The following is a 13,592-nucleotide window of genomic DNA, read 5'->3' as shown; positions in this document are numbered from 1 at the left end:
ATGGTGTAGGATATATGATTTTGGTTTGTATTGAAAATCTGTATAATATTCAAATGATCTATTTTGAATATTGATACGTATATTTAAGAAAATAATATTTTCATGTTGTTAATTTATTTATAGTACATAATATATTTATACTTATATTAAATTTAAAGTTAGTATATCTTTTAAATATATATATAGGCCCATAATTTATGGTGTATATGTAGGCCCAAAACCAAAAGACTTAAATGCCATTAATGAATTTTAATAATTCTTTGTAAAAATAAAGGTATTTTTGAGAAAAATGCAATCTTATATATTAAAATAGAAGTCATGACTTCTTTTCATGTGTGATTTTTTTAGTTTGGACCATTCCTAGAAAATATCATATTTTACATAAGTTTATTATTATATCTTTTAATTTCTTTATCTTTTTATTTGAAATACAAATGAATATATTTAAAATGTTCTAACAAAATCTTTTTAAATTTACTTTCAAAAATTAGTTAGTTTTAATTTAAATTATCATAAAATATAATTAGAAATTAAAATTAAATATAGTTTTGGTTTATAAACGAAAATTTAAATAAAATGAAATTAATTAATTTCACAAATACATTTACTAATAATTTTTAAATATTTTTTTAGAAATAAATATTTATTTTAATTTTATTTTTTTTTCAAATTTGTTTTCTAATAAAATAAAAATCATGATTTTTTGATGAGTGATATCTTTATTTGGACCATCATTTAAATTTTATATTAAATGTATATCACTAATGATAATATACATAATATTTTTAACTACTTTAATCATAATATCTTTTACCTTTTTTTTAAAAAAACTAAAATTCTAAAAAATCTCTTGAAAAAAATTATAATAAGATCTTAATTGTCATAAATTTAATATAAATATTTTCAACTAATTTTGTAATTAGTAATGAAATTTTACTAAAAGAATAAAATTATATCCTATTTTATCAATTTTATAATAATATCTATCGTTTTAAAATAAAAATGTTATATTGAACAAAATATGATAAAATTATTTTAAATTGATAAGTTAACATATTTTATTTTCATAAATATAAAATATTTATGCTAAAAATATAACATGTTGGTAGAACGGGTTAATATTAGTAAACTATATAATACATGTATAAAAATTTAACTTATCTTAAACTTTTTAATATACAGTAATTTATTATATAAAATTAATAAACATTAAAAAAATTACTAAAAAAATTTAGCGATTTGAATTACGGACCATGATTATAATAAATTAAATACAAAATTGTTGTCATATATGTTGTTTCATGCATTAAAAAATTTAGTTTAGTAATCAAACGCAAATTCAATAAGACAAATATATAATAAACAACATATATATGTGATGATTTTAATTTACAGCATGAAAACTATAAAATTATTATATTTAGCATAATTATACAAACATTTAAATATGTGAGTAACATTAAAATATATAATAATTATGTAAAACAAATATCTATATATATAAATGTGAAAATATATACCCGCACGGTTGTGCGGGTGGAAATCTAGTTTTCATTAATGGTATAATTTGGGAATGATCCTGTTTTAATGGTATTGATGAAACTATTTAGTTGATAAATCAAATATATTTTTTTAATTTGAAACTTTGATTTTTTTTTTTTTTTAGCCCTTTTTCAAAAAAAAATCAAAGTTTCAAATTAAAAAAATATATTTAGTTGATAAGAATAAATGATATGATCGATCAAAATTTCGAATGAATCATATTTAATTGGGGCTACTTTTGAGGGGAAAAAAAATCTATATCTAGCTTCATTGCAAGATTTGTATAACAACTTGACTCAAAGGTACTTATGATTTAGTAATCATAAGTTCGAACATTTTGGATTCGTTGTTGAAGAAATGTATAACTCGGGAAAATGTCGACGGTTTTACTGCAAGTCAAGTCTTAGTATGCATGTGGCCACAACAATCATTAGATATACACAATTATTTGATCAAATTTAATTTACTAATGCACCTCTTTTCATATAACATTATTTTATACATCTAACCCAACCAATCTAGTGATGTCCAATCTTATATATTTACCAAAAAAAATCATTCATCTTTTTTTGTTTGTTTGAACAGATATATATAGAGAAGAAATTGAGTATCAATAGTATATTAAGTATTTTTTGTCAGAGTATGATAAGTTTAGGAGATTATGTTTTGTAGTGTTTTGCTTAATTACAGCGCCAGCTTCTTATAGGCAAAGTTGATACAAAGAAATTACAGAGAAAAAAAGTCGATATATGTTGGGATGAATCGAACTTGGCTTTAAAAATCGTTATGACTTATAAACTGTTATGTCTAGGTTTCAGTGTGATATGTTTCAGTCTAGTTAATCAAGTTGTAATCATTACACTCCTATGTAAACCTATTTTGTGTTCATTGCATACTTTTTGCATAGAGAAACTGGTGATGCAGCTTACTTTTGATAAACCAGTTGCTGTTGTTACAACACAATACTATATGCCTATATTATCCATGGTTTTGTTAATGTAGTATTAAATAAACGTAGTACTAATTGAGGAACATACAATAAAAATCTTACTATTTAACAGCTTCTGGTTTATTTTTGCAAAAAAAAAAACATTCAGATATAACCTGGATTTAATAAATCTTACAAATATCTGTACACTAATGATTTTTTGACAAAAAGAATGGCCAAGAGATTACCCAGCGGTTTAGGGAGTGACAAGAAAATAATCTCTAATGGTTCGTCTTTTGACAGAGGAAGGAGGGTTTAGGACAGACAATGGACTGTCAACCGCGGTTTCTGGTGTTCTCTCGCATGTTTTGTCTTCCTCTGAGGCTGAGAATGACAATGATGATAACGATGTTTTCTTTCTCTGAGTCTCTGGAGTTCTGATGATAGGCATTGACTGATTATCATTATTGTCATCACCATCATCTGATGAATGCTTTTGGGGACTCTCAGGTTCTCTGTTCATCTCAAGTCTCTCTTTGGTTGCTTCAGTATTTGACAATGCAGTTACTCTGCGTTTAACTCTTGACGCTGATGCGTTTGCGGTTGTGCAACGGTTGTTTTCTATGTTCCACAGTCGTACCTGATTAAAAACAGAGGAAGAAGTCAAGCAAATGGAGAAAAACAAAACATAACTTTTTTGTTTCTGATCAACATGTGAAATGTTTTGTTACCGTGAAATCATCTGAAGCTGTTGCTACCTTCCCAATCTCTGACGGAGACCTGCACAAGAGATTTGAGTTTATTATTATCAAATGAAGTAAGAGCGAGGTAAGTATAAAAGACTCGGTGAAGTGGAGTTACCAATCTACTGCGGTTACTTCAGAGTCATGGCCTTTCAAGATTGTAGGATCTACTTGAGGCTTATTGACCTGTAATTGTAGCGGTTCTTTAAGCATCACTGAGTTATTAGAGAAAATGTCAAACTAAGCAACAGAGGATCGAACCTGCCATATGTATGCGTTACCGTCGCTTGAACCGCTTAAAATGTATTCACCATCAGGACTAATCATTGTCTGCAAAGCAAGATTTCAATGAAGAGTGAGCTGGTGAAAATGCTAAGAATCAAATCAGTTGGCAAATTCTGGACAATGCATTATTACCCTTACGAAAAAAGAATCTATTCTGCAACCAGAGAAAGATTGTACAGGTCCTTTGTCAAGCTGCAGTATGTTGTATAGATAGATTCTGCAACAGTTTATTGAAAAGGAGATAACATATTTGATTAGAGTTGGATGTTTTAACAAGGATTTTCTCATAGTACAGGGCAATTACTACGAAAAGTTTGTGTAAATTATTAAAAGTCAAACCTGTTGTCCTTGCATGATGCTGTGAGTAAGGTCCCACTTGAGTCCTGGGACAATGATACTATACCATGTGCTCTCTTTTCCTGAAAGCAAAAATAATAACCAGATTGCAGATTAATCTAGTTTCCATTTGAACAGTTCCGAAATAACATGTGAATGTGTTATATCATCTGAGGAAGATTAGCTTACCTTAGTGTTTGTTGAGTCTGGCTGTGGAGATGCTTGAGCAAAAGGAACTTTCAGCTTTCTTGTATCCCAAAATTTCAATGCGCTAAGAGAACAGAAGAAAAAAAAAGCAAAAAGTATGTAAACAACATTGCTATAAACTTTATGGACTAGCAATACCCTTTACATGAACTCAATTAATGTTGTGCAAGTACCTATCTGGTGCTCCAGATGTGGCAATTGTGATCTCGTCCTTGAGATAAAGCACAGATGTAATGCTTGATGAAGCAGCCTGAAAAACACGAAGCCATTAGCGGAAAAGATAGGATACTTATAAAGTGAAAAGTCGCAAAAATGGATAGTAGTAAAAAACCTTGCTACGTCTGATTCGTTTCGAAAGAGGAGATAGATGAGCTCCTTTAACCATGCCAGTATAGCTGTGCAAAGGCCAAAACAACAATCAAATACGGTTCGAAGAGAACAAAAAAAAAGAAGCAGAGAAAGATCTTGACAACTAAGTTTAGAGAAAATAACTTTACTTGATGCAAAACTCCTCTTTGTGAGAGCTACTTTTGCATCTAAAATCCCATAGCGCAAAACATCCATCTCTGGAGCCAGAGACAAGAAGATCTGCAAACACCAAGAGTTAAGATGGAAAACAAACAAAAAAGAGAAAATTCACAAGAAACAAACCAGAACGTGTTGGATGTGAGCACATTGATTTAACAGTTCCTGTGTGTCCTATAAGGACTCCAGTACATTTATTCTCCTCAACATCCCATACTTTAATCTGCACTCACATCAAAAAAAAGAAGCCTATCTTAACTTCTGTTATTCTCACAAACTAGTCAACTGATAATGTTGTTCTCACTACTTACAGTTTGATCACCAGAAGCAGTCAGAAGACAACTATCTCCCTAAAAAAAAAAAAAAAAATTCACATCAAACAAACTTTCTCTTAACTCCAATAAAAGATTCATGAATATAGATTTCAATGCAGAGCAAACGGCACACCTTGATCCAAGAAATGTCAAACACCGCATTATAATGAGCAACCCAGTCACTAAGCCTGGCATTATCTGAAGCAAACACAATTCAATATTCAACTAAGCCTCCCGCCATAAAAAAAAAGTTAGGGTTTATCAAGGGGAAAGGAGGCAATCAATACATGTATTCTCCTGGTGAGTTGCAGAAGAGTCAAACTTGTGATTCGAATTAAACAAGCTCACATGCCCATCCTCATCTGACACCGCGAATAACTGAGACTTCCTGCTACCCTGTAACGGTAATTAGAGTATATATCTCTTTAAAATTAAACTAAAATTGCAGAAATTAATCAGATATTTTCATCCGAGACTTGAGATTGGATCTAAATATATACCTTACAGAACGAAACGGCCAAGGGAGGAGTCCGATCGCCGTCGTGTTCGACAGCTACGCCGGCTATCTCTCTGCAAACCAGCTCGGAATCTGCGAAGAAGAACGGCCGCTTCCTTACTGAAACCAACAACAACAGCAAAAAGAAGTTTAGTCAAGAGAAGGTTAAACTCGTCAAGTATAGAGGTTACAACTACCTCGAAATCCGTTGAGCTCTCTTAGTCCGATGTCGACGAAGACGGATCTGGATCTGGAGTTTTCCATCGGAGCTTCTCCGCAAATCGAATCGGAGAAAAGAGAGAATGATGGACACGTACGCTGCATCAGAGAAAGATGTTAAAAGGTGTGTAGAGTGGTGGCTCTTTCACGCGGGAAAATTAAAAAACTCGAAATGTTTTGCTTTGACTTCTTAGAACAAAGAAAGCCCGATACATCTTTAAAGCCCATTAATTTTGTAATAAGGCTTTAAATTGTGGCCCATTAAACAGGCTAACGCAGAAAGTGGCGGGAAAGAGAACCGTTGTGAGATAAGATTCTCAACACCATGGCGCCAAAAACAAAATAAAACACGTTATTTAACTTCCTATTTTACCCTTCCCTCTGCTTCCTCTGTAAGCTTTCCTCGTCTTAAAATTCCTGGGGAAGCAAGGCAATTACAAGACGTGTGTCTTTGTAAGTGTGAATCTTTCTCAGACTTTTCACTTATTCCTTCTTCTTCTTCTTCTCCGTACTCTCCTTCCTCCAATCTTTTTCTTCTTTTTGTTTTCGCAACTCCTTGATCGGGACTAATAGAAAAATTATGGGATCTTCGAAGAAATCTCAAGTCGGTAAAGGATTAGACACTGCTGGTGAACAATGGGTCATTGCCGAAATCTCTATTCGGGCTTCTTTGAAACCGGTGAAGACGAAGTTGAGAAAGCCGGAGAGAGAAACAGAAGCAGAAGACGAAGGGTACTGCATCACTCCCACAGCGAAAGGAGACAAGGCCTCTGAGAAACTGAAATGTCCGCCGGCGCCAAGGAAACGCCGACCGGCGTTGAAGTGTCGGAGCAATGTCGGTATAGAGTACTTCGTGCCTCCGGAGGATTTGGAGACGGTGTTTATCCGACGCGGTTAATGTAAAACGATATGTATTCTCAAGACTATAAACTTAGAATAGATTCTTTAATCAGATTATTTATGGGCTTTTAATTTGTCTTTTAACTCTTCAGCAATTTGCTTGCTTTCATGATCAGTTTGGTTTGGTTTTATAAATAAACCAAAATCTAAAAAAAACACTAATGGAATCGAAATCAAATTAGACTGAACACTCTTGAATCATCTCTGCTATGGTGTCTTGTGGGATAAGCTGTCGCTTCTTGAATCAGAATTTGGTTCAAGAACGAAAATTAGTTAAAGGTTCTGAACTTGAGGCTGAGTGCAGAAGATTTACCCAGGGAGTTAGGGATGATTGTTACTTCATGCGGGAAAGAAGATCCTAACGAACGGCCAAAACTTCACTGAGATCATTCAAACGCTCCTCCTTTACCTCTCCACTGTTTCGCCGCCCAAAATAAAAAAATTACGCCGTTGCCGGGGATCGAACCCGGGTCACCCGCGTGACAGGCGGGAATACTTACCACTATACTACAACGACACTGTTGTCCAGGCAATTAATATTAAGTTTATAAATGTTAAATGATCAGAATTGTCTTCTAAAACCCTCAACCCCCCATTACAGTGAGCTCAAGTATTCAAGGGATGGTCTCGAGCTATGTCGACATCGAGAGGAAGGAGTAAAGTGGAGAGTAGGATGCGTAAAGAGTCTGGTAAGACGTTAAGAGAGATTAGAAGAGCTAAAAAATTGATGAAGAAAGACTCATTTACAACCTCAAAAGGGTATATAAGTCTTTTGCCTTTTGGCATATTGTATTTGTTTAAGTTTGAGAGTTTATGTGTGGTTTTGCTTACTGTGAATAGGTTGAGATAGGGTTGAGTTAAAAGTGTGGTTCCTGCAGGATGCCAGGAGCTTTCAGTGTTATTCTGTCGGCATGGAGTTATGTTTCTCATTTGTTTTCTCGAAAATGTTCTTGTGTGTTTGTATTATACAACTTGTATATGTGAATAGGTCGAGTTAAAGTGTGGTTCTGTAGGAACTTTCAATCTTTTTCTTTCGATAAGGAGTGGAATTGCTATTGTTTCTCACTCTTGTGTGTTCTAGGCAAAGAAGAAAATTGCGCTTCTTATTACAAAAGCTCAAGAAATGCGATCTCCCTGAGCTGCCCTCACCAGTGCATGATCCGGAGATTTTCACACCAGAGCAGACCCAAACGCTCTGTATACTGCATCAGGTTCTAGTTTTGTAATGACAGATTAAAAGATGATCTGTATTTTCAGTCAAAATATTCTTTTGGGTTTGATTAGTTAGTTCTCTTTATTAAGTTGTAAAAGTTGACCTGCGAGATTGTAAATGAACTATACGTATTCCACGAGGCTACCGTTAAAAGCAGTTTCATGAATAACAGACACATAACAGATTCCTTCCGAAGAGAGCAAAGTAAAAACTAACTAAACGACTTGTTGGTGTGTTTGGGTTAAGAAGAGAGCAAAGTAGAGAAGCTAACTGCAAAACTGATAGAACTAGGAGTTGATGTTGATAAGCTAAATCTGAAGAAGACGAACACTAAATGTATTGTAAAGATCAAATCCTCTCATCAGGTAAAATCTTAAAAGAATTAGTCTCAACCATATAATCTTCTACCTTCCAACATCTTTAGATTGTTTGAAACATGTTACATTGTTACACATACATATAACACTATGTGATTCGTAAGTTAATGCTGCAGATGTTGTGTTTATTCACATCTTGTTAATACAGTTCGAACACAAGACAGGAATGTACAGAGCAGAGGGTTCAGAACTAAGTGTTTAATCAGCACAAAGCGACGCCATTAGATTCGTCGGTGAGCTCCAAACATCAAGATCAAATAATAACTGCCTCTCTTCTTCTTCTTCCACTCTAGTTATGTTCTCTGCAACTTCGCACATGTTCGAGACATCATTGATTATCACTTCTTGTGCCTCCGTCTGTAAATTCTCAAACAAGTACAGTTAATTTAATGCGTAAGACAAACCATTTCAACATTTTTACTAATTACCACAGAGAGAAGTTCATCGAGGTAAATAGACGCGGAAGAGGAACCATCGTGAAACGACGTCGCTTCGTTAGCGTTTAACCTCTCTTCTTCTCTCTGCGACGTTTGAAACTGAGCAGCTTTCTCTTGCATGGTGTTGAATCTGTTCGACAGAGCTTCCCACTGCTGGATCTCACTCCGGTACTTGCGTCTGAGCTTCGACAGCGTTCTCTTCTTCCGCATCCTTCGATTCCTCTCCTCGGCGGCGGGATCTAGCTCCGGATTCACCGGATTGGATGTTTCTCCGGGGTTTGAGATACGGCTCCGCTTCTCTCGCTTGAAAACGAAGCCGTCGTCGTTGCATAGTTCCCACTCTTCGTCCTCTCTTTCCATCGCGGTGGAGCGAGAGAAGATTCAGTGGGAGTCTGTGGATTTGGTTTAGATCTTAGCAAATAGAAATGTTTTTTTTTTACAGCTCAGCTTCGATACATGGGCCCATAGCTTTGATACATGAGGCCGAGTACATATAATAGGCCCAAAAAAGCCTGCAAAAGGGGAAAAAAGATGGGGCGTTCCGAGAATTGAACTCGGGACCTCTCGCACCCTAAGCGAGAATCATACCACTAGACCAAACGCCCTCTTGTGTTTGTGAGCTTGAGTTAAACTATTAGTCAAATTCTTAACGTTCGACCAGCTCTACAATGGTGTTTTCTGTTGATTTTAGCTAACCTCCAGCTTCATTTTTTTTGGTTTACAATTGATTTCAGAAGGGATTTTTGATAAACAAACTGTTAAGCCAAAAGTAGCCGTTTTTCTTGAGTTAATCAAATTTCCAGCTTAAATTCAGTTAATATCAATCTTTCTATGTCCAAGTGTGGATGACAACGTATTCGGTTGTTCTTTTCATTGTTTCATAAAAGAGCATATCTAGTATTAGATCCATATGCTCTTCTTGGGCACTAGAACCCAATACTTGAAGATGTGGTAATCGTGTTACTTCTGATGTGTTAGCCAACACCTTTCATTGAAGATTTTTTTAATATAGCTCAATTTAAAAAAGTGATATAAGTAAGAAGCGCAGACCAAATATTTATCTATATTTTCCTGCGGGATTCTCATACAATACTATGATTTAACAAAAGAAAATAAAGTTAATGAATGTGCTTAGATATTTCATATTTCGTTAGCAGATAGGATGAAAGAGACTGCTCTTTTCCACAAACACAAAATGAAACCAGCTGAGTGGAACTCAGAAAGAGACAGTTTTTGTCTTTGGTTACCGGTGAGGTCGTGAAGAAGAAGAATTGTTGTGAGCTGATGCTTCAAAGTAAGCTTTCTCTGCCTCATCCAATCTGTCTTGGAACATCGTCCACTCTCTCCTGCACCGTTCCCTCACCTGAGGTAGCAGATCAAAAGTCAAAGAGTTTTTTTTGTCATATCAAAAAAAAAAACACACGATAGAATCTTGCATGGATAGTTACCCCTTCCCATGGCTGTTTCCCTTCCTCTTGTTGTCCCTGTCAGGTTTTAGATTCATCAAGAAAAATGGTTAACTCTGTTCAATGTAGTTTACATCACTCCGCCAGTGATGAAAATATTCAATATACTAATCTTTGTATTGGTTTTGACATTGAGAAATGTGACTACATGATTTATACAGTGGAGAAACTGTGTAATATAGTTTCTAAAGGTAGCCCACAAAATGTAAAATCTTAGTTTAGTAGGCCATAAAATAAATGGAAGAGGAAAGTTGTGAACATACTTGGTTCCCTAGTGATGGAACACCTTGATGAATAATCCACTGAGCATCTACCACTCCAATGTTCTCATGCGCGTTCTATTAATTGCAAGATTATTGAGAAGCATATAAAGAATCCATGACAGAGATATCTAACTATGGATATAAGTGTGTGTCCAAAAGGCATACCTGAACGCATTTTCGAACCGCAAAATCCAGACCCCATCCGTGAACTAAATCGTTCTGCGGTTATAACTTAACAGTTAGAATTTGCTGAAGGGAAACAAAGATGACACGGAGTTAGGTTCCTTTTTGTCATACCTGAATCATATGCCACACACATCGCCATGCTTTACGGGAGAAAACAGGAGCCATGATCTCAACGAATCTGCATGTCATTTACATAAAGATACTCACTAACCATCAGTTAAATTTCTAAAGAAAAAGTTATATTGATATGTGTATAAAGTAGCATACGCTGCACAAGGGGGTAGATTTGGATCACTGCACCACCCATTCCTCTCCTCAGCATGCCTACGAGAACATGCAAAGCCGTTGAATATGATACATTGCAATGGTAAAGAAAGTACTTAAGAACTCACTTGTGGACTTCAGTGTCGTCTCTTTTCTTTGTCATCTCCCATGTGAGACCTTCATATGGTTCCAACCCAGGCTGTGAGATCTCCAACCCATGTTTTTTCACCACCGCCAGATATCTATCATATCATTTTAACTGTTAATAACTTAGCAAAGCCATTAGAAGGAAGTCAAAGCTTTAAAAAACATACTTCTCAGAATCAAAGTGTTCCACGCCAAGATCCTCGTCCCATATGAAGATATAATCATACGGAGCAACTATGTCCGGATGAAGAAACCGCTTGGCGTACCACCTTCATGGAAAATTCATAGTCAGTACATAGAAACTCTTATTAGGAGGAAGATTGGTGATTAGCTCGCTAACCATTTCGTTTGTTTGCGAATGCTCACATGAATGGCTCGCTTGGACCATTCAAACTCTTCCCACTCGCTGGCCCGGCCATCGTAGTGAAACAGCATTATAGTGAAGTTATCTGAGAACTGAGAGATGCAAAAGTTAAGCTATAGAAAGAAGATTACAAAAAAAAGAAACACAAGGAGGCAGTATAGTATACCTTCTTCAACGCAGCGTCTATGTTTTTCCTCTGACCATAACCAACCGTAAACGTTACTAGATACCGCTGCTTGGTTTTCAAATCCTACACGCCATAACCAAACAAAATGTATAACATGATCTTAAAGCCATACAACAAGTCAGTAGATCCAACCTCATTAGGGTCACCCCACAAACGACGGAGGTATAAATCTGATTCGGGTGTGACTATATCTGGAGGCAGCCTCTCAGCGCCACGGGGATTACTAGGAACCCATATCTGCAACACCTCTAAAAAGTTCCATCATTGCATAATAAAAAACATAGAAAGTCTAATAAGATATAGCTGACCCAAACCTTAGTGTCATTATAAGTATAGGGTGGATCAGGGATGTCATTCTTGGGTTTGGAGCTCTTTGTGGAAGACCAAGAGCTAAACAGTCTTTTTCTTGATAAGTCCGAGTATTTATCCTCAATGTATGCCAGATCGATGGAGGGAAACAATGTGGATGGAAGATTCATCTTAACCATTACAAAAAAAAAACAATTACAGTGTAAGCAAAATGACATAATCAAGTTGGATAGAGGTATAGAGATAGAGACATGGTGCCACCAAGAGTTAGCTCTTACCTTAGTTAAGGTGAGAGTTGGAAAAGTAATACCCATAAGGAAACCAACTATAACCCCGAAGAAGGATGCTACAAGTAGCTTCATCATTTGGCTGGGTCTTCTCATGTTTCCCACTGTCCTGATGATATCTACTGTCTATGCAGGTTCAAAGTTGGGCTACAAAGAAGTGCACATGTTCATTACTTCGCTTTCTTCACAATTGCATCCTTCGATTCGATGCATCTAACTACAACAAAAAAAAAAAGAGTAAAGATAAAATGATCAACTTAAGAACAATCCTTGAGGATCTTGAAAGATAAAAGCTTTATAAAAGCCTACACTATATATACTAAGAGAATAGCTTTCCCCCCAGCTATAACACCATATCAATGGATATATAAGTCCTGTTCGTTTGGTTGCCGCAGGTTTTGGCGTCAGCAGCGTCAATGAGAACAGTTGTTGTTCGTTTCGCAGACGCTGCCACATATTATATCGCGACCGCAGGTTTTATCGGCGTTCGGACGCAGCGTCAGACGCAGCTTCCTACGTCAACGAAACGTTGACACAGAATGTCGACGCTGCCGCTGCCGCTGGTACCTGCGGCAACCAAACGAACAGCCCTATACTCTTCTTAGGGTACGCTACTGTAAATCACTACCAGAGAATCTTAAATTGAAATTCCCCAAGGATCACACACCAACACAACAATAATTTTCGAAATTAACAAAGTTTTGAACATAAACGAACCGACAACAATTCCAAAAATAAAATAAAAGGGAAGAACATGCGATCGCATACCGAAACAGAAAGAAAGAAACCAGTTTCCGGTCCTGTCTGATGACTATTGGCGACAGAGACGAAGACAATGAAACTTAGAACTCGTCAAAGCGCCGATCAGAAAGAGCAAAAACGCGGTCTGGTTCAACGTTTGCGAGATCTTCTCTCCTTAAGCTTTGAATCCCACAGCGATGGTCCACGCTTCGACGAAATTACTGCCAAGGGAAGCGGTAAATTCGGCTGCCTTCCTTTCACCTTCGTGTATTGATTATTTAAGGCCCATCAAAAGCCTAATGTATCTTAGCTGGGCCTTTCGTTCAGGCCCATTTAAATTAGGCATGATATGCACACGTGGCAGAGTGTAAAGTAAATCACTGGCAAGGTAACCACGTGGCAGCCAGATGGAGATTCATGGCATGTTTCATGTTTGTAAAGTGTAGCACAAGGGAACTAGGTTTTGTCTGAAAATCTTTCGTTGCTCTTCTTCTTCTACTTCGTTTGTCGTCATCGTCGTCTGCAAGTTCTCAGAATTTGAAGCGTTGTAAGACTCGAATCTCTCTCTCTCGCATTAGAAAAAAAGAGAGCTTTTGAAAAATGAGACTGGTATTGAATAAGGGACATGAACGTCCGTTGACGTTCCTAAGGTACAACATGCTATTCTCCTGCGCTAAGGATCACACTCCCACTCTTTGGTATGCCGATAATGGCGAACGTCTTGGAACTTATACCGTGGTCACAACGGCGCCGTTTGGTGCTGTGATGTCTCACGTAAGCCTCGCTATAGTAACCATTTTTTTTTGCTGCCTTTGGATTGGTTCTTTTAATTTAAAAGCTGGTTTGCAACGACAGT

General features: G+C 36.2%; 4 protein-coding genes and 2 non-coding genes across 8 annotated transcripts; 1 reads left to right on the top strand and 5 right to left on the bottom strand.

Annotated features, from left to right (window-relative positions):
- Positions 1-2,530: 2,530 nt before the first annotated feature.
- Positions 2,531-6,158, bottom strand: LOC103836999 (denticleless protein homolog). Of its 2 annotated transcripts, none has more exons than XM_009113331.3 (16): positions 5,574-6,158; positions 5,381-5,496; positions 5,168-5,276; positions 5,014-5,078; positions 4,878-4,916; positions 4,693-4,789; positions 4,539-4,629; positions 4,373-4,436; positions 4,215-4,291; positions 4,024-4,105; positions 3,838-3,917; positions 3,631-3,715; positions 3,475-3,543; positions 3,332-3,399; positions 3,202-3,250; positions 2,531-3,110 (listed from the first exon to the last, which is right to left on the bottom strand). In XM_009113331.3, exons 1-16 carry the CDS (start codon positions 5,698-5,700, stop codon positions 2,727-2,729), a joined length of 1,602 nt encoding a protein of 533 aa, XP_009111579.3. In that variant the 5' UTR covers positions 5,701-6,158; the 3' UTR covers positions 2,531-2,726. The 2 variants fall into 2 exon arrangements, with proteins under 2 accessions (XP_009111579.3, XP_018510106.2); XM_018654590.2 differs by having other exon boundaries at positions 5,571-5,691.
- Positions 6,159-6,165: 7 nt separating this feature from the next.
- Positions 6,166-6,696, top strand: LOC103836998 (cyclin-dependent protein kinase inhibitor SMR7). Its single transcript, XM_009113330.3, has one exon. It carries the CDS (start codon positions 6,176-6,178, stop codon positions 6,491-6,493), a length of 318 nt encoding a protein of 105 aa, XP_009111578.1. The 5' UTR covers positions 6,166-6,175; the 3' UTR covers positions 6,494-6,696.
- Positions 6,697-6,940: 244 nt separating this feature from the next.
- TRNAD-GUC lies at positions 6,941-7,012 on the bottom strand. Its single transcript has one exon. It is a non-coding gene; the product is annotated as a tRNA-Asp (tRNA).
- Positions 7,013-8,079: 1,067 nt separating this feature from the next.
- LOC103836997 lies at positions 8,080-8,943 on the bottom strand. The gene is made up of 2 exons (XM_009113329.3): positions 8,514-8,943; positions 8,080-8,442 (listed from the first exon to the last, which is right to left on the bottom strand). The coding sequence occupies exons 1-2, from the start codon at positions 8,880-8,882 to the stop codon at positions 8,284-8,286; spliced, it is 528 nt and encodes a 175-aa protein (XP_009111577.1). The 5' UTR covers positions 8,883-8,943; the 3' UTR covers positions 8,080-8,283.
- Positions 8,944-9,055: 112 nt separating this feature from the next.
- On the bottom strand, positions 9,056-9,127 carry TRNAP-AGG. Its single transcript has one exon. It is a non-coding gene; the product is annotated as a tRNA-Pro (tRNA).
- A 427-nt stretch (positions 9,128-9,554) lies between these two features.
- Positions 9,555-12,999, bottom strand: LOC103836996. 2 transcript variants are annotated; one of them, XM_009113326.3, is made up of 14 exons: positions 12,764-12,999; positions 11,987-12,212; positions 11,714-11,878; positions 11,532-11,636; positions 11,379-11,462; positions 11,189-11,304; positions 11,016-11,117; positions 10,830-10,943; positions 10,705-10,761; positions 10,549-10,615; positions 10,417-10,470; positions 10,252-10,326; positions 9,971-10,006; positions 9,555-9,885 (listed from the first exon to the last, which is right to left on the bottom strand). In XM_009113326.3, exons 2-14 carry the CDS (start codon positions 12,089-12,091, stop codon positions 9,766-9,768), a joined length of 1,200 nt encoding a protein of 399 aa, XP_009111574.1. In that variant the 5' UTR covers positions 12,092-12,212; positions 12,764-12,999; the 3' UTR covers positions 9,555-9,765. The 2 variants fall into 2 exon arrangements, with proteins under 2 accessions (XP_009111574.1, XP_009111575.1); XM_009113327.3 differs by having other exon boundaries at positions 11,987-12,208; positions 12,764-12,996.
- Positions 13,000-13,592: the final 593 nt, after the last annotated feature.

The sequence above is a fragment of the Brassica rapa genome, chromosome A09, assembly GCF_000309985.2.
Source record: "Brassica rapa cultivar Chiifu-401-42 chromosome A09, CAAS_Brap_v3.01, whole genome shotgun sequence".
Taxonomy (NCBI): domain Eukaryota; kingdom Viridiplantae; phylum Streptophyta; class Magnoliopsida; order Brassicales; family Brassicaceae; genus Brassica; species Brassica rapa.
Note: the sequence above shows the minus strand (reverse complement) of the source record. Positions and strands in the feature narration are given on the sequence as shown.

Bases quoted from the DNA above. Each gene is read 5' to 3' on its own strand.
- LOC103836999 (XM_009113331.3), bottom strand. From the start codon at position 5,700: ATGCAGCGTACGTGTCCATCATTCTCTCTTTTCTCCGATTCGATTTGC. The intron at 5,277-5,380 runs GTATATATTTAG...TTACCGTTACAG, and splicing joins TGGCCGTTTCGTTCTGTAAG to GGTAGCAGGAAGTCTCAGTT. The intron at 3,716-3,837 runs GTTTGACTTTTA...AAACTGTTGCAG, and splicing joins GCATCATGCAAGGACAACAG to AATCTATCTATACAACATAC.
- LOC103836998 (XM_009113330.3), top strand. From the start codon at position 6,176: ATGGGATCTTCGAAGAAATCTCAAGTCGGTAAAGGATTAGACACTGCT.
- LOC103836997 (XM_009113329.3), bottom strand. From the start codon at position 8,882: ATGGAAAGAGAGGACGAAGAGTGGGAACTATGCAACGACGACGGCTTC. The intron at 8,443-8,513 runs GTAATTAGTAAA...GAGAATTTACAG, and splicing joins TCGATGAACTTCTCTCTGTG to ACGGAGGCACAAGAAGTGAT.
- LOC103836996 (XM_009113326.3), bottom strand. From the start codon at position 12,091: ATGAGAAGACCCAGCCAAATGATGAAGCTACTTGTAGCATCCTTCTTC. The intron at 11,463-11,531 runs GTTGGATCTACT...TATGGCGTGTAG, and splicing joins TGTGGGGTGACCCTAATGAG to GATTTGAAAACCAAGCAGCG. The intron at 9,886-9,970 runs GTAACTATCCAT...CTGCTACCTCAG, and splicing joins GGAAACAGCCATGGGAAGGG to GTGAGGGAACGGTGCAGGAG.